The sequence below is a fragment of the Capra hircus genome, chromosome 5 (assembly GCF_001704415.2).
Source record: "Capra hircus breed San Clemente chromosome 5, ASM170441v1, whole genome shotgun sequence".
Taxonomy (NCBI): domain Eukaryota; kingdom Metazoa; phylum Chordata; class Mammalia; order Artiodactyla; family Bovidae; genus Capra; species Capra hircus.
Genome location: NC_030812.1, coordinates 49,667,444 through 49,678,534, shown reverse-complemented (window position 1 = coordinate 49,678,534; position 11,091 = coordinate 49,667,444). Strand labels below are relative to the sequence as shown.

The 11,091-nt window shown below is 42.7% G+C and overlaps 1 protein-coding gene across 1 annotated transcript; it reads right to left on the bottom strand.

Annotated features, from left to right (window-relative positions):
* Positions 1,212 to 4,685, bottom strand: AVPR1A (arginine vasopressin receptor 1A). Its single transcript, XM_018047994.1, has 2 exons — positions 3,305 to 4,685; positions 1,212 to 1,718 (listed from the first exon to the last, which is right to left on the bottom strand). The coding sequence occupies exons 1-2, from the start codon at positions 4,290 to 4,292 to the stop codon at positions 1,432 to 1,434; spliced, it is 1,275 nt and encodes a 424-aa protein (XP_017903483.1). The 5' UTR covers positions 4,293 to 4,685; the 3' UTR covers positions 1,212 to 1,431.

Sequence of the window (11,091 nt, the reverse complement as noted above, 5' to 3'; positions counted from 1 at the left end):
AAGTGTTATCAGCGCCGTTGTACAGCCAGGGAAATGGAGGCTTTATGTCATTTGAAGTTGTTTGCCTCAAGTCACGCGCTTAATAACGAAGGAAGGCAGACTAGATGCAAAGCAGTTTTCTATTTCCTCGCCCTCATCCTGCCCAACCCTGTCTCTCCTCTACTATAAAACTGTTAGATGGGTGGGAGATCAGAAGGAAGGTCCAAGTTATTTCTAGTTAGTCATGAGAGGACATTCAGTATCCTGAGTCACTTTTTAGAAGACTCACAGCTATGAATCTGAATTTCCCAAACAGGATGTAATGATGGTGTTAATATCCAGGATAGCACAGGATACCTTAGAACACTGGTCTAAACATGTTTACTATGTTCTAGAGATTAGGCTCCATAGTCCCTTGGGCAATCTGTCTTTTCTACCCTTCTAAGAAAATCAGGTATCTGTCATACAAATCTGACTTTAAAGCAACTTTGCAGTGAGAGCAAAAAGGATATCATCGGCCAGCTGACAACATTTTCTCTAACCTTCAATATCCTGGTAATCATGCCTTTCATATCCAATAAAATGTGAGGAACCAAAGGAGGAAGTTGCCAGTTTTAAAGTGACGTTTCTGAAATTGAGGTAATTTATAGCTTTCCTGGTGGCTCAGATGGTAAAGCGTCTGCCTGCAGTGCGGGAGACCCAGGTTCAATCCCTGGGTTGGGAAGATCCTCTGGAGAAGGAAATGGCAACCCGCTCCAGTACTCTTGCCTGAAAAATTCCATGGACTGAGGAGCCTGGTGGGCTACAGTCCATGGGGTCGCAAAGAGTTGGACACGACTGAGCAACTTCACCTTCACCATAGCTTCTAACAGAACTTTCCCCTTTTCACTCTGCAACAGGCACCCCATGATCAATAAGCCTCAAGCTCTCATATCTCTCCAAGGCACCATCCCATCTCCATGCCACAGTTTGAGGCTGCATTTTCTGATACACAAATTGATTTTACTGGACACAAAAATAATTTCTGTAAAGTCTCTTCCAATTCCTTTCAAACCCTGATGACGAACTTACTTTGTTCAGAAATAATGCCCCCACATTATATGACTTCTAAACCAATCAAGCCCTAGTTATGTCAGAAATAAAAAGAAAGGAAACCTACAGAAAAATATAAAGCATGGTTATGATTATTCCTATAGAAATAAGGCTTCTGTTATTTCTGGGAACTAGGTCTGCAGATTTTAGTGTTGCATGTTTTTATTAACATTCTGTATAAAACAATTCATTGCTTTTGCTTGTAGCAATGTGAAAAATGCAAGGAGAAACACAGTCTTATACTCAACAGATTGATTAATCATATCTCATATAAGTTCACTTGTCTGATAATTCTAGCTGGATTCAGTCAATGGGCTGAAAAGTCCATTACAAGAGTCAGACTGTGTGAACACAGGGGGCTCAGGTTGAAACAGGAATGAATTTGATGGACTTGGAAGATTTAGGCGAGTCTTTCCATGTTCCCATACTGTTGGTGGGGCTTCGGTTGTTAGTGAAGGAAGTCTGTCTTCGGCTCATACTGTTAGAATCTTCTCTGGTGAACGTTCGTTTCACATTTTGACAGCATGGGAAACTTTGGGCACAGTCTTGCAAGAGATGGCCACTAAAAAACATGTATATCCAGGGGTTGCAGCAACTATTCAAGGAAGCCAGTAATGCAGGGATGGCGGTGGCTGGGTTTTCTGACTCTGTATGGAAAACATAAGGAGAGAGCATTTAACTAATCAAACGCAAGTAAAAGCACTGGATAAACTCATTCTTTTATTGGTTCACAAAAGTGGGAAAATGTTTTGGGTCAATATAGAAAATGAAGTATTTTGTTTATCAATTGGGGAAATAGTTGGTGAATAGAAATTGCTTTGTTGTAAAATATTTTCATGAGCAAGATGCCTTGAAATTAATTCAGACATTTTAAACCACTATTAAAATATTTAAGTAGAATGAGGGAGACTTTCAAGAGGCTAAGAATACTGAATCATTTATTAATAAAACTTTGAATCATTTGTGTCAGCACTAGCATATGCTAATGGAGACAGCACTTACAGAATGGCTGCCATTTCAGTGAAATCTCAAGAGTCTATAGCCACATATACCAAACTGTATGCATCCTGATAACTTAGGCAAAAGTATGACACTATGGACCACGTTTAGTCATTTAAATTTTTTCTTAATACTAAACACGTTCTTGTAGTAAGAACTCTTTACAGAAGGGGATAGTTCAACTAGGTCCCTGAAGGATGCAGTGTTTAGTTGTTTTCTTTGGCTAATTAGAAACTTCTTTTAATTTTAAAAGAAAACTCTCTTTGATTCTGGTTTGAACAACTAGATTATATTATGGGGAATGGATGAATTAAGAAATTCCAAGTCTTTTGAACCATTTTTTTGTGTGTGTAATTGCATTGTCAAACCACATAAATATAAACTTTCACAGTAGAACTAGGCACCGAGAATATACCTTTTCTAAAGATAAGAATAATTGGCAAGCATTGACACTTCCTTATTTAATATAAATTTGGGTCTTCTCACTCTTGTTATGCCAGAATAAATTACACATTATTTCATCAAACTTTGTGCTAAGATGCAAATCTTAAAGTGATCATGATCTGTGACCAAGATTCTATTCAAAAAGAATGGAAATCATCAACATACCTATGCACAGTGAAAAAAATTAAAACATGTTGAGAAATGGAACACTAGCTAAATGCCAATTTGAAATGACTTAAGAATCTTCCTTCAAGGAGTTTAATCTTCATACCCCCAAGACCAAGCATAAAATAGGCACAATAATATTTGTTGGCTGGATGAGGAATAAATAAAACTTAAAAAAATTTTTTTAATCTTTCTTCAGAAAAATATGTCTTTTACCCTTATTTAGGGCATTTCTACAAAAATTTTACAGTGTGTTACTTTTCACAAGCTAGCAAAAAGCAGTCGTGACAGTATAAATATTTCCCTGAATCCAGCAGACTTGAAAGCAGGATATTAACACTGTTGTTAGTGCTTTGACAGAGAGTAAATTTTTCCGTTTTGTAACTGCGTGGCTGATGGGAGGGCATAGTTTCTGGATTTGTGGTCTTAGGAACTGGTTACAGTATCTTTTAACTATTCCACTCAAGGTGTGATTCTCATTCACTAAGTTAAGAACTATGGCCCTAGAGGATGTTATGAAAAGACTGTCTCTCTCTCTCCCCACTTCTCCCTCTCTCGCCAACTCCCTCTGTCCCCAACACAGAGCCCCCATTCCTTCACCTTCCTCCGCGGTCCTGACACCTACCGACCCAGGAGAAATTCTTATCCCAGGCAGACCACATCTGGATGATGAAGAAGGGCGCCCAGCAAACGATGTAGGCCGTCACGATCACGAAGGTCATTTTCACGGTGCGGATCTTGGCGCGGGAAATGGTCTTCACGCTGCTCACACACCGTGCGTGCAGGACTCCTCGGTACAAGGCGTCTTCTCCCGCGCCCTCGGCGGGGGCGCCCGCGCCCTGGCGCCCCGCTGTCTTTCCGCGGACGTTGCGCCAGATGTGGTAGCAGATGAAACCGTAGCAGGTGCCCAGGATGACCACGGGCGCCACGAACACGCTGCCGGTCATCCAGGTCACGTAGGCCGGGAGACCCCAGGGCTGGATGAAGTTGGCCCAGCAGTCGTAGGTCTTGGTGACGTTGCTCACCTCGACCACGGAGAAGACGAAGTACTGCGGGGTGCTCAGCACGAAACTCAGCACCCAGGCGGCGGCGATCATGAGGCGAGAGCGGCGCGCGGGCTGCTGCAGAGTCTTCAGCGGGTGGCACACGGCGATGTAGCGATCGGCCGTCATGACCACCAGCATGTAGGCCGAGGCGAACATGGCGAACACCTGCATGTGCTTCACCACGCGGCACAGCCCGTCGGGTCCGCGGAAACGGTAGGTGATGTCCCAGCCCAGCTGGGGCAGCACCTGGAAGAAGGCGACGGCCAGGTCGGCCAGGCTGAGGTGGCGGATGAAGAGGTGCATGCGGGACGTCTTGCGAGGCGTGCGGTGCAGCGCCAGCAGCACACTGCTGTTACCCAGCACGGCCACCACGAAAATCACGGCCAGCACAGCAATCTCCAGCTTGGCCAGCTCCTCGTTGCGCGTGTCCGCCTGCGGGCCGCCGTCTTCCCCGAGCGCCTCCGAGTCCCCGCTGGTGTTGGCACCTCCCGCATCCAGAGGCCACCACCGGCTGGAGTTACTCGCGGGCCCCGCGCTGGGGCTCCCGGAGAATCGCATGCTGTCCATGCAGCGCCCCCTCGGCCTCGGCGGAGGCCCGTTCCCTTCCCGCCTCCTCGCGCGGTGCGCTCCCTCCTGCCAGCGCTCGCCGCCAACCGGGCTCTGCTCTCTCTCTTGCAGGCGTCTCCGGGCGCAGAGTCTCACCAGCCAACTCAGCCGCGCTCGGTCGAGCCGCCCGTCTCTTTCCCTGCTCCGCCCTTTCTCAATTCCGGCGAAGCCTGGAAGGTGCGCTCCGAGTCTCCGAAAGCCCTGGACTCCAAACTCAGATTATTGATACGGAGTTTGTTTCTCCATATCGCGCTCCCTCTCGCCCCAGTGGTTGGAGGCTGCTCGGTGCCTACTCGCCACCTCCCTCTCCTCTCCTCCCAGGATTTTCCTTTCTCTCAACTTCCTACTTCGGTGATTTGTGCTTTTTGCATCACTGCTGCAGGGGTGGGGCTGGAACGCGCGGATTCCTCGGTGTATCGGTTGTGGTGATGCTTCCCCGCTCTTCTATTAATTAAAAACAAACTAAACTCGTAGAACTGGACGTGTCATACCTTTTCAGGGCTTCCCATCATTTCCTCAAGCCTCCGTCAAGAATCACCTTAACTCTGCATGTGACTTCAATAGACATGGCACCTAGAAATCCAGAGTCCACTGCCCGCTCGGGTGCTCTTGAACCTGAATTTGGCGCGTGACGCCCACCTGCGTCAGCCGGGATTTCTCCCTGCGCCGAGAGTCCGCCCATCCCTGGAGAGCCAGTCTGGCTAACTTCATTCTCAGGACAACTCGACTACGGGAATTTCGTCTCTTACTGCCCCGCTCCTCTCCACCCTCCTCTGCAGTGTAACAGTAACTTTTTTGATGCCTCTTGTCTGTCTCCTGCCTGCGTTCGCTGACCGGAAGGACGCAGTCGCTGGTCCCGAGGCAGTCCCCGCGGCTGCTTGCGTGCGCGTATCACAGCGGGGGAAAGGAATTTCTCCTGGTTTTCCACTTTCCCCTGGGGCTGGGAGCGGGTTTAGGGGTGGGTGGGACTTAGGAGTTTTCTCTAAACTAGATTCCTGGGGTTTTCTCCGGGAAAAGCCTGATTCCCACAGCTGGATGGGCGGGCATTGGGCCACAGGAGTCCGTGGGGACTTGATCTGCTTTACTGCCGAACCATGGGGACATCTCTTCGGGTGAACGAAGAGAGCTGCCGCAGAGCGGCAGCCCAGGAAGTGCTGTCCAGACTGGAACGAAAAGGCGCCAGGCTTCTTGCGCTGGTAGATGAGAAAGAGGCAACCTGGGCAGGAGAGAGATGCTCTGAACAAGAGGGAAAAGACCGCCTACCTATCGACTGGTTACTCTGGGCGGCGGGAACCCAGCAGCCGGGTCGGGGACCCACAGAAATACTAACTGCGCCCTCTTTCAACTTTGGTGAAGGTACACTCGGAAGAACAGCAAGGGGGAGCTGTTTTCAGGCTATTTCACACAAGAGGCTTCCCTGGTGGCTCAGATGGTAAAGAAAATGCCTGTAATGCGGGAGACCCAGGTTCTCTCCCCAGGTCGGGAAGATCCCCTGGAGAAGGAAATGGCAACCCACTACAATATTCTTGCCTGGAGAGTTCCATGGACAGAAGAGCCTGGTGGGCTGTATAGTCCATGAAAGTCGGACACGACTGAGCAACTAATACTTTCACTTTCACAAAAGTAGAAGAAGAAGAAAAAAAGAAACAACTCCATTCTGTAGATACAAGAACATGACTTTTTGGTCAGAATGTATTGTGGCCATGTAGAAATTTGATTGTCTGAGAAGAATATCTATGAAATGTAGGCAAATAAACCAGAAAATTTTCTGAACTGCAGTTCTCAATGATAATTCAACTTTGCGTCCCAGTTCATGCATGCCCAGATCTCAAGGCTGTCACGCTTAAGAGTGCCGAATTGGACCTTGGGAGTCCTTCATTATGGCTGCATAAGCCTCGGTGTATATATCTTTAAAATGGTAATGAAAGTACCTGCCTTACCTTATGGGGCTTCCCTTGTGGCTCAGCTGGTAAAGAATCCGCCTGCAATGCAGGAGACCTGGGTTTGATCCCTGGGTTGGGAAGATTCCCTGGAGAAGGAAAAGGATACCCAATCGGGTATTCTGGCCTGGAGAATTCCATGGACTACCGCCCACGGGGTCACAAAGAGTCAGACAGGACTGAGCGACTTTCACTTTCACCATCTACTTTTGAGGTTATTTGGAGGATCAAATAAGACAATGTTCAGTATAGAGAAATTTTCTCAAACCTACAAGTTGTGCTGCATTAAGGAGTCAAAAGATTTGAAAAGTTCAGAGATAGCAATAAGTAAAAGGTTTCCAGATCACCTGTCTGGAAATATACTTTAAGCAATTAGGTAATAGTCACTGACTCCGGGAGACGACCTTAAGTAACAAATTATGTTATTAGTGCCACATATGAGAAATAATCTTGTCTGACCCTAGTGTTCCAGGGTATTGCAAAAGTGGTCTGTTAGCCAGAACCTAGCAATTTTGTTGCTCTTGGCCCTACACCTTTGAGCTTACAGGTTTCCTGAAGGATGAAATCTGCAGTACAGGGTCACCAAAGTTCCTTTTAGTGTTCTTATTCCAGAGAGAGGGTGTGGTAGATTCTCAGGAAATCATTCATCAGTGTCAAGCCCTCTGATTAAACAATCAAACTATATACAAATACAAATTATGAAAATAATTTGTTAGGTTACATTGGCCTCACAGTTGGAAGATACTCATCCTCAGTGGACAGTAGTACTAATTGTCATGGATTGAATATATATACACACATTTATATGTTACATAGGAATATGTGTGTGTGTGTGAGGCAAATTCCAGAACCCTGTCCCTCATTTAATCCACACAGTTTTTAAAATGTGTCTGTCTTGGTTTTACTGGTTCTCTATTCAAAGGAAACCAGGACCACTGAAATACTCAAGTACCTGCTATAAAAATTATTCAGTGGAAGGTAAAGAAATTGTGGTCCTAAAATATGAAAAGAACATAGTCAGCATTTCCTGTGCTATTTCTTATGCTTTGTCTTCAAGAAATTTGTATTTCCTCTGCACTTGTATTAGGACATTACTTTCACCATCTTACTCTCAGTAGATTTCAGTTAACATATTGTGGGGGTAAAATGATGAAAAGAAAAAAAAATGGAAGTTGTCCTGGAGTAACCTTTCTCTCTACCAGTCTTCCTTTCTCCCAATTTGCAGTTGTCCTGGAGTAACCTTTCTCTGCCAGTTTTCCTTTCTCCCAGAGTGCAATTCCAGATGTTTAAGATATATTTCAAGTAATGGAAACAGGCATCTCTTTCCCTTACTAGCTGTATGACCTTGTTTTAATCTTTGAGCTTCAAATTCTTCATCTATAAAATCTTGGTGCTAAAACATAGCATACTGTCTACAAAGATTGTATAACTGTTTAAGTTTCTGGCATTTCATGGGTATTCAAAACATTAATTCTCCTTTTCTGCCCAAATATGTAAATATCCTCCATATTGCTTGTTATATAGCCAATAAGACTTTTCCTTCCAATTAAAGCAGAATTTCCCGAACCCCCTTCTTTGCAATAGATATGTCTTCTAGAAGAAAAGAATTCCACAGTTGAGTACATTGGGGGAAGTGCAATATTTGCATCTCATCCTCTCCTAGAGATTCATACGTAAAAAAACCTCTGAGAAACCTGCTTAACTGTGTTTGTCAATATTTCACTAAGTTATTGACCACGGAAAACACTCATCCTTTTACTTTCCCCATGAAATAGTGATGAACATGCCACAGGACAATGGATAGAGTTTGAAGCACACTGAGTAAATAAACTTGGAGTTCCAGAACTCTTGTGGACTACCACCAGACTTAGTCAAATCAAGAAGTCCAGGGGCAGGGATACCCAACATCAATGGGCTACATTTCATTTATCATGTCACCTTATGCACTGCTTTATAGCTGCAATCAATATGCTCGTCTTCTCCTTAAACTTGCAGTTTACTTCCCCTTTCTTACTGAGGAAGGGGAAGAAATTGGATAGCCACAGGAGCATCCATTTTATTTCTGTCACCCACAGAAATAAACTGTGATGCTTTCCCTTCAATTACAGATTAATGACACTCTATTAAAAGCTAAAGGGCTGTGGTCTGGTATTCATACAATACTTCTAGCAAATCAACAAATATTTGTTGCACATCACTCTGCTAGGTCTTGGGCTGGATACAAAGAAGTATGTAATGGTCACTAACATTTAGTAAACACTTTAGGCCAGGCACTCTTACAAGTGCTTTACCTCACTTAATTCTCCTAGTGACCCTATAAAGGATGTACTCTTATTATTTTACCTTACATTTGAAGAAACAGATGCACAGAGATGTTAAACAAGTAGCCTTTGATGACACAGTTGGCCAGTAGTGGAACAGGGATTTGAACAGAAGCAGTTGACTCTGGCAGAATTTATAATCGTAACTGTTACACTGTGCTACCACTAGTGAACCTCATGTTCTCACATCTTACACACTCATATGGGGTACTTATTTGGTTATTTAACATCTTATCTTTTTGGTAGGTTCTCCTTTAAGCCTAAGAGATCAGGTGGGATCTGCTCCAGTTTCTCTATATCTTTGGTTTTCTCTTTAGTAAATTAAGTACAGGGCTTCCCACGTGGTTCAGTGGTAAAGAATCCACCTGTCAATGCAGGAGATACAGGTTCGATACCTGGGTCAGGAAGATCACCTGAAGAAGGAAAGGGCAATCCACTCCAGGATTCTTGCCTGGGAACCGTGGAGTTTCACAAGAGTAGGACACAGCTTAGCGACTGAACAACAACAATGAAACTAAGGTAGTAGTAGGGTACTGCTAATAATAAGAGGGCAGTGACATTTACCAGTACTGACTAAGCTCTTAACTCATGAGCTAAAAGTTTCATATTTATTATTTCATTTAATATTTCAAATGAACTGAATATAGGGATACACTTATTATTATCCCACTTTACAGATTAATTACACAAAGGTTAGGGAGGGTAAACATCTTAACCAAAGTCACAGGACTCCAAGGGGCTGGGCTGAGTCACACATCAGTCCATTTGAAGTCCAGTACACTGTACTATTTCCTGTATACATCACAAGAACTTAACACATATTTGCAGAATTAACAAATGTAATAGAAACTGGTGTTTGAGTGCTGAAGGAACATAAAACTCAGACAGTGCTTGATGATTGAATAAATTAGGGAAGAGTTCTTCAGGAGTTATTTTTGAGCACCTGAATCTCTCTGTGTCTTAAATGTTGTAGTCATCTCTCTCTGCCTTACTCCCAGGTAAGTGCATATTTGATTTTAAAATCACCCAGTGAATGATTCTCTTTCTCTCTGTCATACAAACACACACAGGGGATTCTACAAAATGATGCATGTTAAACATGAGCAAAGGTCAGGTCTTCATTATAGTTACTCTATGGAGTCAAATGAAAAATGAAAAATGAAAACGCTATTTGGTTCTATTGATATATGATTAAAATTGGCTTGCAGGTTAGTGCACAGAGCTATGGCATTAGAGAAAGTCTGCTACGCTCAATAGAATCTTAAGAATCCTAGTATTTATTGACAAAAAATTGAAATCTTACAACTTGTTTAGAATTTTAAAATTTCTTTATGTCAGTCAAGGCAGCAGATTTAGTAGAAAAATCGCTTCACTCCAAAAGAAAAGATTTCTAAATTCATTATTATTTATATCATATGTTCAGAAAATGTTTGCATTTAAAAATTATACAGTGAATTTAACTTAAAACTTTTAAGATAAAAGCTCATTTAAAACATTGAGTTTAAGAGTTTTGCTCCTGATGAAGTAATACTTATTGGGTTCTCTGCATATTTATGGTTCAGCAACTTTGATTTTATGCTTAAAATTTGATAGTCATCAAGACACATTCTTTTAGCAAGTTGGCATCATTGAGCCTGTGTCTGTGTATTCATTAACTCCTTTTCTCACAAGAGAAGAGATTTATGTTGTATGAAGGGTGCTGACATCAGGAATCATGATACTATCATTATTTTGTTTATCTACTATGAACACTAACTCTGTAAAATAGAAAAAAATTCTGCTTGCTTCTCCTTTTCTTTTTTGAGGTTTGACAGGTAGTTTTGAAGAAATATATTCCATTTCTATTCTTCATCCACTCCTCCCACCTCTTTTGTCTGCCACCTCACATACACTTGCCAGATGCTTAAAGGTTTCTGAAAGCCTCTTTTTTTTTTCTATTGCCAGGGAGGAAAATTATTTTTTCTGTTAGGGTTTTCATGGTAATGATAACATAGGTACAACTAACTTATCCCTGGATATAGCAGACATGTGGCCTGAGAAAAGGTTTAATCTGTTTGAACTATAACCTCTATGTACATGTGAGAATTTCTAAGGTTTCATTTCTTTAGATATATTTAAGATATAGTTATAAAATAGGAGAGGCTGAAATATGTGGGGCTTTGCCCCTGTGTTCCCAAACAGATTTTTATCTGAAAATATTTTCTGATTATGTGTAAGTCAGTGGTTACATTTAAGTGATTACCTGGTAAGTCATGAAGTAAATATAAAGACATTACTATTATAGTTCCTGAGTACCTGCAGTCAAATGGATGTCTGATGCTCTTTACTCATTCCTGCATGGAATATACTATTAAATAAAAAGAATTAATATGTAACTGATCTTCAAGGATAAGTTTTACACTTTGCAGAATCTCTGCTTAACTTTGTATTTGAAAAACCAGTCCATCTTTTCAAGAATTTAGCTATTCTTTCAATGAAGACCTATCACTACAACATAGC

Bases quoted from the DNA above. Each gene is read 5' to 3' on its own strand.
- AVPR1A (XM_018047994.1), bottom strand. From the start codon at position 4,292: ATGGACAGCATGCGATTCTCCGGGAGCCCCAGCGCGGGGCCCGCGAGT. The intron at 1,719-3,304 runs GTAGGTGTCAGG...TTTTCCATACAG, and splicing joins TAAGAATTTCTCCTGGGTCG to AGTCAGAAAACCCAGCCACC.